The sequence below is a fragment of the Amorphotheca resinae genome, assembly GCF_003019875.1.
Source record: "Amorphotheca resinae ATCC 22711 unplaced genomic scaffold M430scaffold_4, whole genome shotgun sequence".
NCBI lineage: Eukaryota > Fungi > Ascomycota > Leotiomycetes > Helotiales > Amorphothecaceae > Amorphotheca > Amorphotheca resinae.
The window spans coordinates 1,280,223-1,296,107 of NW_020194474.1; the positions used below are offsets into that span (position 1 = coordinate 1,280,223).

The 15,885-nt window shown below is 49.5% G+C and overlaps 9 protein-coding genes across 9 annotated transcripts; 4 read left to right on the forward strand and 5 right to left on the reverse strand.

Annotated features, from left to right (window-relative positions):
* Positions 1 to 53: 53 nt before the first annotated feature.
* M430DRAFT_17811 (hypothetical protein) lies at positions 54 to 1,184 on the forward strand (the record flags this gene model as incomplete). The annotated part of the gene is made up of 2 exons (XM_024863739.1): positions 54 to 546; positions 664 to 1,184. The coding sequence occupies 2 exons, from the start codon at positions 54 to 56 to the stop codon at positions 1,182 to 1,184; spliced, it is 1,014 nt and encodes a 337-aa protein (XP_024722403.1).
* A 592-nt stretch (positions 1,185 to 1,776) lies between these two features.
* M430DRAFT_223201 (hypothetical protein) lies at positions 1,777 to 2,079 on the reverse strand. The gene has a single exon (XM_024864675.1). It carries the CDS (start codon positions 2,043 to 2,045, stop codon positions 1,857 to 1,859), a length of 189 nt encoding a protein of 62 aa, XP_024722404.1. The 5' UTR covers positions 2,046 to 2,079; the 3' UTR covers positions 1,777 to 1,856.
* Positions 2,080 to 2,502: 423 nt separating this feature from the next.
* On the forward strand, positions 2,503 to 3,782 carry M430DRAFT_118561 (hypothetical protein). The gene is made up of 3 exons (XM_024861714.1): positions 2,503 to 2,705; positions 2,768 to 3,190; positions 3,254 to 3,782. Exons 1-3 carry the CDS (start codon positions 2,670 to 2,672, stop codon positions 3,701 to 3,703), a joined length of 909 nt encoding a protein of 302 aa, XP_024722405.1. The 5' UTR covers positions 2,503 to 2,669; the 3' UTR covers positions 3,704 to 3,782.
* A 198-nt stretch (positions 3,783 to 3,980) lies between these two features.
* On the forward strand, positions 3,981 to 4,849 carry M430DRAFT_65446 (hypothetical protein). Its single transcript, XM_024869173.1, has 2 exons — positions 3,981 to 4,093; positions 4,147 to 4,849. The coding sequence occupies exons 1-2, from the start codon at positions 4,075 to 4,077 to the stop codon at positions 4,719 to 4,721; spliced, it is 594 nt and encodes a 197-aa protein (XP_024722406.1). The 5' UTR covers positions 3,981 to 4,074; the 3' UTR covers positions 4,722 to 4,849.
* Positions 4,850 to 5,208: 359 nt separating this feature from the next.
* On the reverse strand, positions 5,209 to 6,014 carry M430DRAFT_65447 (hypothetical protein; the record flags this gene model as incomplete). Its single annotated transcript, XM_024869174.1, has 3 exons — positions 5,209 to 5,418; positions 5,481 to 5,607; positions 5,902 to 6,014. 3 exons carry the CDS (start codon positions 6,012 to 6,014, stop codon positions 5,257 to 5,259), a joined length of 402 nt encoding a protein of 133 aa, XP_024722407.1. The 3' UTR covers positions 5,209 to 5,256.
* Positions 6,015 to 6,574: 560 nt separating this feature from the next.
* On the reverse strand, positions 6,575 to 7,755 carry M430DRAFT_137310 (hypothetical protein; the record flags this gene model as incomplete). Its single annotated transcript, XM_024862501.1, has 7 exons — positions 7,666 to 7,755; positions 7,598 to 7,616; positions 7,423 to 7,538; positions 7,268 to 7,357; positions 7,160 to 7,212; positions 6,970 to 7,107; positions 6,575 to 6,923 (listed from the first exon to the last, which is right to left on the reverse strand). The coding sequence occupies exons 1-7, from the start codon at positions 7,723 to 7,725 to the stop codon at positions 6,575 to 6,577; spliced, it is 825 nt and encodes a 274-aa protein (XP_024722408.1). The 5' UTR covers positions 7,726 to 7,755.
* A 530-nt stretch (positions 7,756 to 8,285) lies between these two features.
* On the reverse strand, positions 8,286 to 9,595 carry M430DRAFT_99233 (hypothetical protein; the record flags this gene model as incomplete). The annotated part of the gene is made up of 3 exons (XM_024870170.1): positions 8,286 to 8,323; positions 8,373 to 8,938; positions 8,988 to 9,595. 3 exons carry the CDS (start codon positions 9,593 to 9,595, stop codon positions 8,286 to 8,288), a joined length of 1,212 nt encoding a protein of 403 aa, XP_024722409.1.
* A 228-nt stretch (positions 9,596 to 9,823) lies between these two features.
* M430DRAFT_118575 (glycoside hydrolase family 5 protein) lies at positions 9,824 to 12,367 on the forward strand. The gene is made up of 2 exons (XM_024861715.1): positions 9,824 to 10,385; positions 10,440 to 12,367. The coding sequence occupies exons 1-2, from the start codon at positions 9,944 to 9,946 to the stop codon at positions 12,044 to 12,046; spliced, it is 2,049 nt and encodes a 682-aa protein (XP_024722410.1). The 5' UTR covers positions 9,824 to 9,943; the 3' UTR covers positions 12,047 to 12,367.
* On the reverse strand, positions 12,248 to 15,872 carry M430DRAFT_137319 (hypothetical protein). Its single transcript, XM_024862502.1, has 5 exons — positions 15,577 to 15,872; positions 15,045 to 15,516; positions 14,800 to 14,941; positions 13,858 to 14,752; positions 12,248 to 13,807 (listed from the first exon to the last, which is right to left on the reverse strand). Exons 1-5 carry the CDS (start codon positions 15,643 to 15,645, stop codon positions 12,578 to 12,580), a joined length of 2,808 nt encoding a protein of 935 aa, XP_024722411.1. The 5' UTR covers positions 15,646 to 15,872; the 3' UTR covers positions 12,248 to 12,577.
* Positions 15,873 to 15,885: the final 13 nt, after the last annotated feature.

Here is a 15,885-nt window from a genome sequence, read left to right on the forward strand (position 1 = left end):
GTAGGCAACTTGGTTCTTAGCTGAACCTACCTTACCCATGTACTCATGCTGCTATGGATACTCCGCCACTGGGGATAGGCCAGTCATCGCCAATCACGACGTCAGCAACCACTCTTACTTGCTCGTATCCGGGCTTGAGCTTCATCACGGTCAACGATCCCAGCCAATCCAAACTTCCCGACCAGAGAAAGGCAGTCCGATCCCATGCTGCGTTCTACCAGCACCACAATGATAGGAAAACTCAACAGGCACACGGGACACAAGTATGCGAATCCACGCACGTATCTGTTGGCCAGCGGAAGCGCTCCCGGAGACGCAAACACAACGTCGCCGTCCCTCTTGAAACAGGTATATTGAGCCTTGCTCAAGAAGCTCAAGAACATCAATCTGACGAGAAGCAATCCAAGTCTTCCGACCAATGGCTCAGATTCATCGCAATTAACCTACCTTTTTCTCCGTGCAGCATGCTCGGTGAAGGCCGAGTTGATCCATTCAAAACATATCCTGTGCCGTGGGAGCCTTTTCTCCCCCTGTTAGTAGACCACTGTATGTGCTGCTTTAAAGCTTTTTTTTTTTTGTTATGATCATCGTCCGAAATTCGCACCCATTTGAAGATGTCAAAGTCATTCCAATGTACGAGCAGTGGCTGATAACTAATTCTAGATGTTGTTCACGTGGCTCAGGACATGCCAGAGCTAGATGAGCCGCAAAAGCCTGGCCTCCTCAGAACGCGATGGTTTCCATTCGTGTTGAGCGAAGCCGCGACGTTCCAAGTTATCATGTTACTCGCAGCATCTCACTATGCTTCGCTTCGGGAGCACAGCGGAGACGGGCCCAAACTCTTGCTCCTCAAATCCAAGGCGATATCTTCGATCAACAAGGCTCTTGACGTTATTGATAGTTCCACAAGCGATCAGCTGATCGGAGCCGTTGCAAAAATGGCAAGCTACGAGGCCATATATGGCGATCAATCGGCATTTGAAATGCATATGACAGGCCTGCTAAAAATGGTTCAACTTCGAGGGGGGCTGTCTTCGTTGGGTCTCGGTGGCTTATTGGCAAGGATTTGCATCTGGATTGACCGCAATTCTGCCTTCATTCATAATTCTCGCATACACTTCACCTCTGTTCCTGATGAGCTATCGGCCCAAGCAAATCCAAGTGGCTTTCTCGCCGCTTCTTGATGTGAAAGATTGCTAGTGCGAGTCATCTACCGCACATGGGCCCCGCCGGTACTTGCAGCAATAAGTGAGGGAAAGATAGTGAAAGGACCCTGTGGTATAGTGCTCGCACTTAACTATGTTTACTACCCAGTAAATTATATGGTGATATGGAGACCAAAGCAGGCACTGTCGATTTCTATCGCGTGGTTTTCTGTTCTTTCTCTACCTAGGTACCTTTGCCCTTCTTATCCAAAATTCTGGAGATGAAACATAGATCGGAAGAGCTGTGGCACATCTCGATTTCTTAGTCTCTAGGATACTGGCTGGCTATCTGGAAGAAAAGACCCGTCTGCATGCTCTCCATGAGCTTTGGGTGTCACAACATCCGATACAACCAGCCGCAAAATGCATGTAGCTGTGATCCAGTCTTGGCGGATCCGTATAACAAGCCCCCAAACTTCAAACTCAGCGCATTCAGGGCTGATAGGGAGAATAGCTCTCTGCAATGTCCGGCAAGCGTCCATATAAGTCATGAAAAACTGTACTAGCGGTCAAGCTGGAATCATGCGACCAATTGATGGTGAAGTGTTTGATCGGAGGCGAGGTCCAAGCGGTATGCAGGCTGTGGTTTTGACGAGGACTTGTTATTATCTACATATTGCTTATTGCTACATATGTCCTGTCAATCAAATATTATACGTGTAGATTCCCCACCATGGCAGTATTGTCGCCGTCTTGCCAGCAACTTTGGAGACGAGAGGAACGAGTTCTAACATGACATATACTGTTTGTAAATACAGTACAAGAGGTTCCAATGCACATACACATGACGAGAAATGAAGCCCTATCTCTCCAAAGATTGGAAAAGAAACCTTTCCACATCTTCGACGCTTTTCGCTTGATTCCATCCCCCCCCCCCTCTTTTTCCCCCAACCCCCGCCCCGGGCCAAGGTCTAGGTCAACGGAACAAAAGAAAAGAAAGATTGCAATCCGTGGACCTCATGGTCATTCTCGTTTTTTCATATCTATCAAACATTGATTTCTGAGTCGTTTAGTTTGAGGATTAATGAAGAATACTCGAAAACAGGCGTGGTGTGCCTGTCCTGCATAACGAGGAGGGGCATCGTGAAACCGCAACCCTTCATTGCAGTAATTGCACCACCGGTCCTATCCGCTTCCAGGCCAATAGCAGTCGGCCCATCATCTCAAAGCAGGTAACAGAATATACTCCGTAGAACCTTTCTCAGCCTCAACATACCTAGGGATTACAAAGAGGAGTGAGAGGACCATTGCGGGGTAATTAAGATAATTATTAATCTTGTTTCCTCGGCCCCGCCTCCTTCCCTATCCGGGAATCAAAATCCCAACGTAAGAACATGAGAATGTCGAAATTTGTTTTTGAGACGCATATATATTCCATCGACTTTTGACCTCGGAAGAAAATACTACAAGAACAGAGTCTCACAGTCTCTTCAACTGATATATAGCCATCCGCTGTTTTTCATCATGGCCTTACAAATCAAAAGCGTGATGCTACTTGGGGTCAGCCATGTGACCCTGTTTTTGCTTCTGCTTTTGCCTTCAAAACTAACCATTGGATTCAGGGGAGCGGAACACTCGGCCCATTTATCATCGATGCGTTACTTCAAGCAGGGTCCTTCGATGTTTCTGTCCTCAGTCGCCCGACATCGAAATCTACCTTCCCTCCCAATGTCAAGGTGCACAAGAGTGACCTCTCCAGAGCTTCCCTCACCGATGTATTTCGCGGACAGGATGCAGTGATTGATCTTATTGCTCAGGGCTCTCTTGAAGATCGAAAAAGATACATTGATGCCGCTGTGGAAGCTGGTGTGAAGAGATTTATCCCCAGCGAATTCAGCTCCAATATGGAGAATGAGGCAAATGTTGCACTTATCCCCCCACTGTTCATGACCCGAGTTGCTACAAGGGATTACCTGAAGTCAAAAGCTGCTTCAAACCCCAATTTCTCCTATACGGTGGTATCGAATGGCCCTTTTTACGAGTGGGTATGCCAACCCTCTTTCATCCGAGAACTTGAAGCAAATGTCTAATCGTACCGTACTCAATAGGGTTTGAATACTAACTTCTTGGGCTTCAATGCCAAGGAGTGCAAAGCTGTGATTTATGACGATGGTACCCAACGCTTTAGCAGCACAACTCTCAGCAGCGTTGGTAAGGCGGTCGCAGGAATACTTTCCAAGCCCGCGGAGACTGCAAACAAGGGTCTTTTCATCGCTTCTTTTACTCCCAATCAAAATGAAATACTCGCGACTCTGGAGGAGATAACGGGAAAGAAATGGGCTGTGGAAAAAGCCTCAACCACGGAAGCTTTGCAGCAGGGCCGGGAGAAATTAGGAAAGGGAGACATGTCTGGATTCTTTCAGCTACTCATAGCCAGTACCCTGGGTCCCGAGAACGGGAATAACTACGAAGAGAGTGCTACCCTGAGCAATGATCTTCTGGGGCTGCCAAAGGAAGATCTGAAAACCGTTACCAAGGCTGTTTTGGAAGGGAATTGATGATTTGAGATCGAGGCCTAGCCCGGAGCAACGGTCTGCAGTTATTGATACTCAATTGCCACATGCTGTTTAGAAGTCCAACACTCACGACTTGTGAATGCGTGACTCAATAATTCTACAAATTGGAGAAAATATGGTATACTTCCAGGTCTCCTAACCCACCGAGACGATTCGGGCTTTCAGCCTCGTGGTAGCCTTGCATGTGAAGCTAAGCGAGACACGCGTAGAGTGCTTGCCTGCTCCAATCAGCTCCTACTTAGGCCCCTCCAAAGTCCATACCTCACCAGAGGCCCTCTTTTCCCTGAACTGTCTCGTACCAGATCAATTGAAATCCACCGCACATTCGAACCCTCCCAGATCCAGATCTCACCATGTCGAACCCATATGAGAGTGTGTCGCTCCAGCCCCGCGATGTGAATCCAGGCCCACTGACCCGTCCACAGTCGAGCACAACATCAAAGAGAAGCCCAAGGGCCGCGCGCGCCGGCCCTCGATGTCCTCCTTCTTCAACCAGCTCAGCCAAGTCGAGACGGACACGCCGGAGCAGCAGCACCACAACCGCCACGCGGTGCCGACGCCCGTCGAGGTCGCGGCCGTGAACCGCCTTCTGCAGGACCAATACTACGCGCTGCTGCAGACGGGCGACAACCCGAACGCCGATTTCCTCAACCACCTAATCGAGGATCTGCAGCGGGCCATCGACTCGCCCCCCGAGAAGGTCGCTGGCGTGCCGCAGAGCTATCTCGATGCCCTGGAGCGCGTGCCGAAGAAGCTGCTGAAGGAGTCGGATAGCTGCCCCATCTGCGGGGAGGCCTTCTTGGACGATCCGTACCCGCTTGTGGTCGAGCTGCCCTGCCATAAGACCCATCGCTTTGATTTGGATTGTGTGGGCCCCTGGCTGAGGCTCAATGGCACGTGTCCGCTTGATAGGAAGGATCTGATGAAGAAGAAGGAAGTGGTCAAGGCGAAAGATGACGAGGAAGAGGTGGAAGACGATTATGAACTCATGTATGCATGAATGTATTGCTTGATGAGATTGTGGCATGAGCGTGGCGTTCAGGGTACTTTTCTATTAAACATTTGAAGATACACCATATCATGATCGATCCTGTTTGGGAAGCTATTTGTCCAATATTGAGATGATACCCTGTCCTTTCCAATAAGCCAATTTACCTATGAAGTGTACCGCTAATGATTAAGGGGTAATTCAATGCGATTTAATCCCTATGATAATAGCCCCCTGAAAGGCGGTGTCCTCGGTTACGTTCCCCCGTTCCATAAATGCATGAATGCAATCTCTTCCACAGACCAGAGACTGCAAGTATGCATCCCCCGGGGAACCATCTTAATCGAAGGAAAATCTCATGGGGATTTCCGTGTGGTAGGAGATCGAACACAATGGCACCAAGAGGAGGTTGGACAAGAAGATTTAAATTGGTCTTTATAAAGTCAATATCCAGAAAATGCAACAATTGTGCCCCTTCATTCCACTACCAGTTAATCGTACCCTTATCGCCATCTCTTCTCCAAACACTCCAAAGCAATCCCCCAACTTATGCCTGGCCCTCCTGGCTCTGAAGGTACTTGTATGCGCCGAAAGCAGCCGCTCCACCAAGAACAATGAGAGCGTAGAGCCCGAATCCAATGCCGGTAGAGCCGCTAGTTTTTGATGGGGTGGATGCGAGGGCCGCGGACTTCGATTTAGGGTCTCCGGGCTATCGTAGAAAGTCAAATTAGTCCCAGTTGTGGAGAATAAAATACTGAGGTGAGAGCTTACCGCGCGCTTCAATTCTCCAACGAGCAGACCAGCAAGGATCTCTCGTGCCTCATCACTGTGTCCAACGTCCTCGAAAGCTTCAGTTGCGTCTTGTCCACCAACGTCAAGCAGGACTTCCTCTCCACCTCTGACCGCGAGTTAGCAATGCTCCATAAAATGCGATACCACCAAAATAGACACGATAACAAAAGTGGGAGTGGGGGACAAGCCACCGAAGTTAGAAAGCCAAAATGAAAAGGGCCAATCGGAGATTGGAAGATGAGATGCGAAGCTCATCCAGCGCGAATGTAGCTGTCTGCGAGGATCAAGATGCGATGTCCTACCCTTTGCTGATCCCGACCGGAGCGACAAGGTGTCCATATGACTGACCATTTGACGACCTGCAAAATATGGAAAACTGGAAGTGGAAAACTGCACTTACGGATGCTCATCGACGAAGGATGTGGTGTTGTAGACCTTGTCGTGAATCACGAGCCACAGGTCCTTCTTCCCCGAATGCTTCTGGACCTCAGAATATGTGATCTCCTTGGACATCTTGACTGTTGTCTTATTGACCTCCTTTCTTCTGCTTGAAGTTGTTGAGAAAACGCTGCCACGCTCAATGGACTGCCTCTGAATCGGACACAACTGCGCAAAGAGACCGACAGGTAGTTAAGGGAAGGTTTATAAGGTTGGGAGGTTGTCAATGGGGGTGTAATGGGGGTGCTCGCGGTCGAACTTTTGAAGCTGCCTTATGTACTTCCCCGCTAAATCCCGAACCCTAACCCGGTTCGGATATCAAGAACGAGACGGTATATCACGTGATGGTCATCAAGATTCCTACTATTCCTGATTGGTTGCGGTTAACGGTTTAATCTGTACCCCGACCCCGCCGGGATTGCCGAGGGTATTCCGGACGGATAGATTGAATTCTGAAGGGTGGGATGGAGACACGCCGACAGAGTTTTCTTAAGAAGAGCCAGAATGGGCTTTGGCGGGATCGACGAGACTTTCAGAGGTACAGAGGTAGAAAAGTCTTGCGATTCCGTCTCTCAAAAGTGGTGTGTTCAACATCGTACGTTGTATTCAGTCAGGCCCCAGATATCTACCCCGGGCTATCTTCTCGAGCTCCCGCCTCCAATGTCCTGACCTAATTTATACCCCGCAATTTTGTCCCACTCAATTTTCTGTCTTGTGATTGGTAATTGTCTTCGTAGCCCCTTAAATGCTCCTTCGCTCAGATTGCTGAATCCCCTATTGATCTCTTCCTGGTATTTCTTCTCTGCAACTGCAATTTCTCTAACGATCGAGGTAGCCGAATCTGAGGATATCGATGCCGAGACTGGCTTTGAGGTCAAGAGACGTACATTGCCATCCTCGTAGTAATGGACATCTACTTTGATGCTTCCCTCCAGAGAAGAGGATGACGGTGAGTAGATGTAGAGTGAGCGCCAGCGACCATTCCTAATCCATTAGCTTTGGCGGTTCCGCAGGGGCTTGGGGGTGTTACCAGAAGTTATTCGGACTATACTTGTTTGCGGCCACGAGTATTGCGAGCTTCGAATCGTCTTCGATCGGATAGACGCCGTACGAGGCATTGGGGTAGTGTTCTTTGACGTGTGCTCCTAGACTTTTCAGGAGGGATTTTCTGCGAAGTGTTTCAGTAATTGCATGCCAAAACAGGCATGAGAGGGCCATACACCAGATCTGAGTGACTGCTCTCCAACACATGGCTCTGCACTGCACTGGCTTTCTGCTTTCCATCAGCCACCATAAATAAAAGCTCCTCGGCCTCCAGCGTGATCTACCTGTGTGCTGTGGTTGAAAGCAAAGCTGGACGAGCTTTCCACATCGTAGTATCGTCCGTCCCCAAGACTGTTGTACGAGCTGACTATGACCTGCCAACATAGCTATCAGCTCCATTCCAACCCAGACCCCCAAGATTCCGTATGTGTTGACTAACATGTTGACTGCCTCCTGGGAGTTTGACCGTCACGAATTGTTCCTCATTGTATTTCTCGAAAGCTGGCCCGAGCTGTGATATGGTGTCTGGACTCGAAACTGTAAGGGCTTTGATATCTATTCCCAAAACTTTAGTACAAGCCGCACTGGTTGCAATCGTAGGAATTGCGTCGAACCTGCGATAACATCTGCCAGCTTGGAAGGGGTTAGAGATCTGTTATATCGGTGAGGGAGGACACCTTACCTCTCCCGGAGGAGCTCCTTCCACAAAAGCAGAGACGATGTCCAACTCTGAAGAAGCCATTTTGATCAATCAAGATGTTTGGTCTCCTGCCACAACCTCATAAAGGACTAGTTCTCAACAGCAATGCGTTCAATCGGGGGACTGAGACGTAGGAGCTAATCGAGAGTAGGCTAAGGCTAAACTCGACCCCTCGTTGTGGCTGTGGCTGACGGCTGTGGCTGAGCACGTGATTGAGCGGACCCTTGAGGTCTCTAATGAGTCCCTCCCTATATCTTCGGTAGGATTTCGGTGGGACTTGGTAGCTCTATTCTATGCATTTTAGGGCTCTTGAGAAATACAATGACTGTTATATGACATTTCTCATTGTGTTATATGTTAAGGTTTGAGGTTGATGAACAACTATGCAGTCCTATCTCAAAGATACCTTGTTCCATGAGGCACAGCCGCGCAGCATTCCATGGCGATTTGGGTTAAATACAATAACTAGGGTAGCTAACCAGCATAGAGATGTCTGTGTGGATTCAAACTTCTCTTGGTGGATTTCTTTCATCCAGACTTCTAATAGCTCGCTATCAAGCAAGTCTACCTTGTTATTCATCCAGCATTCCTTCTCTGTTGAATCAATACTCAACCGATCGTTTTATGGTATCGTACACTCCTACTTCAAGTCAGATTAATTGGAATTTTAGTTCATAGTCAGAACTTACTGGCGACATCTGGAATATTGAATCGCTCGAACGCCAGCGCCATGTGGGTATCCCACCCGGCAACCCTCATCACTGGCGCTTCCAGTCTCAAAAAGGTATCTTTATCCTCCTGTATACTCGCAGCAACCTCAGCACCGATACCAGCGCTGATCATGCTTTCGTGTACAACAAGACATCTCCCAGTCTTTCTCACGCTTTTCAGCACACAGTCTTTGTCCCAAGGATACACTGTCCGTAGGTCAATTAACTCTATGCTTATACCGAGATCTTTCTCCGCCTTTTCAATCGCGGCGCTGCACGTATAAAGTGGATGTCCATAGGAAACAATGGTCAAGTCTGCCCCTTGTTTCAGAATTTCGGCTTTTGAAAGTGGCAGAGTATAGGGAGCAGTTGGCACTTGCTCAACAGCAGCTCGGTACAGCGCTTTAGGCTCCATGAAGACGCACGGGTCATTGCTCGCAATTGCTGAAAGCAGCAAGCCCTTGGCCTGAATAGGAGATCTCGGTATTATAACTCGTAATCCTGGGATATGCGTGAACAAACTCTCCGGTGATTGCGAATGGTATCTGTACCCTGTTAGAGAAAAACTCGTACAACAATTCGTCAGATGCATACAAGGCTCCGTGTCCAACTCCCCCACACGGCATCCTGACGGTCAATCCACCAGCATTTCTTCCCCCTTTGCCGTCCCTATACCTGAACTTCGCTGCTTCGTTGACCAATTGGTCAAATGCGGGATACACATAATCTGCAAATTGGATTTCTGCCACTGGTTTCATGCCCTCCGCAGCAGCTCCAATGGCAAACCCAAGAATTCCCTGTTCACTTAACGGTGTGTTGAAGACCCTCTCGCCGCCATATTCGTCTGCAAGGCCCATGCTACAGCGGAAAACTCCACCGAAAGCAACATCCTCTCCAAATAGCAATACTGAATCATCCGCAGCCAGAGCAATGGATAGAGCATCATTGATAGATTGGAAGAGGTTCATCCGTTTTGTCGTGCCATTGCGAGCATCAGGAGGTAGCTCGGGGTTTTGCAGAGCGGACTGAGAGCTATGGGCGAGCAGTGGGGTCGTGGAGAAGTCTGTGGGGATATTTAGGCGGGCGTTCGGGGGATGGGTGGAGTATGGGCGGCGGTGTCTTGACACGCTGGAGGCGCTTTCAGTCGTTCGAGGTATTGAAGAAATCAACCCTCTTAAGGGGAATCTGGCCAATATCCGCATTTTGGGTGAAGAGTCGTATAGCAAGTGTCTGGGACGAAAGAAGGGCCATTCTCATCCAGCAATACTTGTACTTGGAACGGTGTCTGAGGGGGGCTGCGTCCCTTTCGCCGCGAATAGCCGTCGCTACCGCACCTTTGTTAATCCGCTACCGAGCCTCGTGTTCTTATCGCCGACGATTGTTGCTGTGGTGATGGAACACGAAAAGAGGGTTCAAGATGTGGTCGTGGCACGGAACGCACGCGGAGTACTCCGTAGAGCTGACGTGGATGATGTGCCTTTGGATTGAATCAGAGGGAGCCTTTGCAGAGCTCATGAGAATCCACACATCGAACTGCTACGAACAATACTATGGCTCCGCGAGAATCGCCCCGTCCAAAACCACGAGAACGAACACATCGTCAGGCAAAGCGACCATCACATAGTCGAAGTCCACGAAAATCAAGATCCCACGGCACATCCTCTGAATCCAGCTCTCATGCTCTGTCTGCAGATGCGTTGGCAAAGTTAGATAGGTTTAATCAACTCAACCGACACTCCACAAGACGACAAGAGGTTACCCCCAAGAAAAATCGACAAAGAAGAGAACGAGCTCTTATAGATGAGAAAAACGTGGTCGAACGAAGTAGAAAGCAACATAAGAATAAGAAGCGGCGAGTAGTCAGTGGGGCTCTGTTAGAAGAAGCAGATGGCCAAAGGCTCCGGGGACTGCGAGGAGGATATAACAAGTATGAGAAGGAAGAGGAAGAGGAAGACGAAGAGCAGGATTTCTTGAAACGGAGAAAGCGGTTATGTCTGTGATCCTCAGAAAGGGCTAAAAAGTTTCAGGACTGACTGGCTATAATAGGGATATGCGTTGGTGTTTTTATCTTACTTCTGGCTATTATAATACCTGTTGCGGTGGTTGTCAGCAACAAGCACAGCTCGAACTCGAATTCTTCCTCAAACGGAAATCCCACTGGAACAGGGACACCTTCAAATCAAAACCTCGGTGGAGAGTCGGAATCAGATATCCCAGTAGCAGCAAGAGGGTCGTACCTTGATCCGTTCACTTGGTACGATACAACAGACTTCAATGTCACCTACACGAATGATACCGTAGGCGGGCTTCCTATTATGGGCCTAAACTCGACATGGGATGATTCAAAGAGTGCAAATCCCAATACCCCACCTATCGATAGTCCCTGGGGCTCCTACGCGGATCGACCAGTACGAGGTGTCAACCTGGGAGGCTGGTTATCGATAGAGCCCTTCATTACGCCCTCCCTATTTAACTACGATCCTAAACTCGGAATTATCGATGAGTGGACATTGACCTCTTACCTAGGCGCTGATGGGGCAAAATCAACTTTGGAGAAGCATTATGCAACGTTCGTGACCGAGCAAACGTTTATCGACATTGCGAATAGTGGACTCGATCATGTTCGGATCCCTTACTCCTACTGGGCAGTAGTGACTTACGATGATGACCCCTACGTCTTCCGGATTTCTTGGCGCTACCTCTTGAGAGGTATTGAGTGGGCGCGTAAACATGGACTGCGGATCAATTTGGATCTTCATGCGCTTCCGGGGAGTCAAAATGGATGGAATCATAGCGGACGTCAAGGCACGATTGGGTGGCTGAATGGAACAAACGGGCAGCTGAACGCCCAGCGTTCTCTCGACATCCACAACCAGCTGTCCCAATTCTTCGCACAAGACCGTTACAAGAACATCATCTCATTCTATGGCCTCGTGAATGAACCTAAGATGACGGCCCTTCAACCCTCGGACGTCATAAGCTGGACAGCCTCCGCCTATGATATAGTCCGCAAAAACGGCATCAATGCCTACATCGTCTTCGGCGATGGTTTCATGGGCCTCGCAAAATGGCAAGGCCAACTCCAAAACCAGCCCGGGTTGGTGCTCGACGCGCACCAGTACGTGATCTTCAACTCCGGGCAGATCAAGTACAATCACACGCAGAAGGTAGCGTACGCCTGCTCCGGCTGGACGCAGCAAACCGAGCAGAGCATGAACGTCGCGACGGGCTTCGGCCCTACAATCTTCGCCGAGTGGTCGCAGGCCGACACGGACTGCGCGCAGTACCTGAACAACGTCGGCTGGGGCACGCGCTGGATGGGGACATACGCGTCGGGGGACCCGAGCACGCAGGTGCTGTCGCCGGACTGCCCGACGCAGGACGCGCAGTGCTCGTGCACGAACGCCAATGCCGACCCGAGCCAGTACAGCAGCACGTACAAGCAGTTCCTGCAGATGTTCGCTGAGGCGCAGATGGCCAGCTTCGAGAAGGGCTGGGGCTGGTTCTACTGGACGTGGGCGACGGAGAGCGCGACGCAGTGGAGTTATCAGCTGGGTCTCGCCGCCGGCATCTTGCCTGCCAAGGCATATGCCCCGGAATTTAACTGCACGGCGACCATCCCGAGCTTTTCCGGGTTACCTGAGTATTATTAGGCTGTATATAGATGAGGGTGGATTATGCTGGTTTATATAAGAGGGGAGGATATAGCGTTGGCGTTGGCGTTGGCTTTTGGCATTATGTGGAGTTCTGATGAGGCATTAGCGATGGAAAGGGATATTGCATTTAGATATGAAGCGAATGTGAATGATTGTAACTAGGAAAACTTTGAGTGAGCTACCGATGTAGTATATCTTGTCAAGATAAGACGCATTCACTTGAGCTAATTAATTCTATGCGTCTGGTATACCTATATACAAATAGGCCCTGTGAGAACGAAGGGCAAGATCAACCAACAAATGAGACAAGTACACCTTCCATCCGTATATACAAGTACAATATCCAGATGCCGCCTTATATTACAAAATAGTAAGTGTCTGCAAAAGCTCCGCAGACGGGACAGACGTTTTTAAAGGGGGCCGCTCAGCGCTCTTATCCCTACCATTCCCTACAGCCTGTTTTTTCCATTAAGACCCTCAAGTGCGCCTCCTCTTTCCATTATACCGGTTGTTAGATTTGAAGGCTTTTCATTCTCTCTCGATATTTTTGCCTGCTTCACTATTATCCATAGTAGCAGTCGCGGTGTTGGTGTCAGCGGCGTTGGTCTCAACACCACTTTCTTTGGCTCCCTCATATCCCAAATCTTTCATGGGGCGTATGCCTGCAGCACCCGTGAGAGTCGTCATACTAGCACTCGTGCCCTCTTTGTTTTTTAAAGTAAATGGGTAGGCAACTCCATCTGTCTTTGGTCGTTTCTGCTCAGTCTCTCCTGTCGCTTTGGCTGCTTCGATATTTTTCTTAGCAGCAATCTCAGCGTCGATATCAGCAGCCTCGGCCTCAACGCCATGGTCTTGAACCCCCTCGGTTCTTATATCCTTGACGGGAGGTACGCCTGCAACGCTTGTGAGAGTCGTCATGCTAGCGTTCGCACTCTCTTTGTTCAGAGTAAATGGATAGGCAATTCCATTTGCCTTGGGCCGTTTCAGCTCACTTTCATTTACCCCGGGTTTCGGAACAAAGACTGATGGCACAGGGGATGGCACAGAGGGGGGGAAGTCTGGATCTCCAGAGCCGAAATCTAGATTTTTAGAGCCCTCAACATCTGCCCTCTTCGCAGCAGATCTTTTTTGCAATTCGGCGGCCGGAGTATCCTCGTCAATGTCATCGGCTCCAGTCTGGTTCTCGTCGGTGACTATCCGACGTCGAGACCTGCTGCGACTATGGCCCCTCCTCGTCAAGTCATATAGTGGCCTTGGATGAGCACTTTCTGCAGAGGTTACGATGACGATGTCCGGTTCTTTGTCGATCTCCAGTTCGTTCTCTATAGACCTTTCATCGTGCTTGCTGCCCCACAGAGACCAAAAAACCAGCCCCTTGCTTAGTGTCTTTTTCCGCTCCTTGAGATCCTCACCCAGCTTTCTTCTACTGGCCAAGGCAGACGGTGGGGGGACTTCGCCATCATATTGCTGGAACCCTTTGGCAAATTCCATTGCCCTCTTTTTTTGTATTCTTCGTTTCGCAGAAGCATATTTGGTATCCCATTTTCTCTTTGCAGCTATCCACTTTCTGACTGGCGCTTCCTTGATTACGCCAATCTCGCTGGTGGGGAGATTGCAGCCAGGCAACTCTGATTCGGGCTCAAGTGGGTATGTATTCCCATGGCGATCAACACGTTGACGGATAAGATGATGCCTGAAGCGTGGAAGTGGATCCCAGGCTTTGCGCATCCGGCCAGAAGCCGCAGCTTCATGCCCTTTCTATTTGTTGATTAGTATATAAATTCGTGGTTCTTGCGGATCAATCTCACCTCCTGTCCTGCCGGAACCTCTGCATCAGATTCCGATCTCGAGATCACAGAAACTTCATCGTCATCGATGATCTCTATTTGGGACCTCTGAGCTCTAGCCAGCGCCCAAGCCCCGAACTGGGCTACTGATCGATACATGTATTTTGCAGGCCGTGTAAAGCTTAGAGTCGTTGCCACATGACATAGGTCGTCCCAAACTTGTAATTGCACATCCGTAGGCCTCCATTCGTTGATCAGATTTCTGTTACGATCATGAGTAGTATCATCCAAGAACGCGTCTCCTGGAGGATACTTTGCCGGGTTTGCTGCCTTATGAGCCAGGTAAATCTGCTCATCTCTGAGCATCTCACCGCCACCGGTCAAGATAAGCAGCGGTGGTAGACCCCCAAGGGACGGCTGTAATATAGGGGATACCAAAGGATGGGAGATAAGCTCGTTCGGGGCATACATCTGAATCTGGTCCTTGATCTCTATCAACTCCCCATCGATCATGATCGACAACTCACGACCAGGCAAAGGAATAGTATTTGCGGCAGGCGAAGTGCTACCATTAGTAATAATGCCGTTACCAGCTGTGGCATTTCGCGTGCCCGGAGCTGGGTGGTGATCCACATGAAAACCTTGAATAGCATCTGCTTCATTTTCCCCTGGAAGTTTGGGGTACTCCTTGGAAGCTGAGTCTTTCCCCATAACCGCCTCCATAGCACGAATATCATCTGCGGTTGGAGGAGGCCAGGAAGGTGATGGCCGATGATGGAAGCCATAAGGTGGAATATAATCAAATGGGTTATCTTCACCAACACTTGGAAAAGAATGCGTTAGGTCGACCCACGGAGATATCAGAATAGCTCCCGCTGGTAAGGGGAGGCCTTGGTCACGCAGAGTGACGAGCAAGCTGGTGATAATTAGCTCATATCTAACGACATGTTAATTCAAACAAACCTCAAGATCATGCCTCCACCAGCTGAATCCCCTGCGAAAACGATGGTTGTCGGGTGCTGGATAGTAAGGAGGTATAGGTATGCAGCCAAACAGTCCTGTATACCGCATGGGAAGGGGAATTGAGGCGCCAAGCGGTACCGTGCTATATAACCATTAAAAGGGGCCCGACGAATTGGGAATCTCGATACTCACTATCGCCAGTCAGTCTTCACGAGGATCAGCAGCAAGGACCAAAACATCTTACCGAGCAAAAACCCTAGCCTTCAACTTTCTCGCATGTCTTTGCATCTGATACCGATGCTCGTCCACACTCCCAAAGTAATACGCTCCGCCATGTATATAGAGCATAACCCTGTTGACCGGCCTATTGTTTCTTATTCTCCTCTGAAAGTGAGTTCGCATTTCAATCCATTCGGCCTCCATCTCGTTGCCTGGTCGCCGCCACTGCCACCACGTCTTCCCTCCAACTAACTTAATTCCTTGAGCTCCCAATTGCATCTGGATCACTTCTGCGGCTCTCGTGAGATATTTCTGGGATATCTTGACATCCTCCACAAGGACCCACGCTGGATGAGGGACCCATTGTGAAGTGAAGCGTTGGAGGTCTTCAACAGAGTGGTGCGAAGCGTAGACGAGGAATCTCTTGATCAGACGGAGACCTTCGTCATAGGTGATATGTGCCGTGGGCTTGTGCGAGCGAGCTTTGCGATCGAAACACTGCATAGTTCACTTTAGCTGCTGTCAGGTTGCCAACCGAGACGTCTGCAATAAACTCACATGTGCCAGAAGAGTCTGCATCACAGTAGGAGTCACTGCGCCAGCGACGGTGGCAGTATTGAACACCATCTTGTCCCTTCTTGCTCTTTCGTCAGCACCAACAACCGCAGCCTTGCTTGCCTCGGGTCTGTTCCTTGCCAGATGAACAAACAGTCTTCCGGAATCCGCAGCGCAATCATGTATTCAAAGTCACTTGGGGAAGAGACGGGTTATCCAGTATTGCGGTCGCGTTGCTGTAAACATTGAAACGGGACAATCCAACTAAAGTGAGCTGAGCCCACGGCCGTCAACTGACGTCCCAATCGCCAA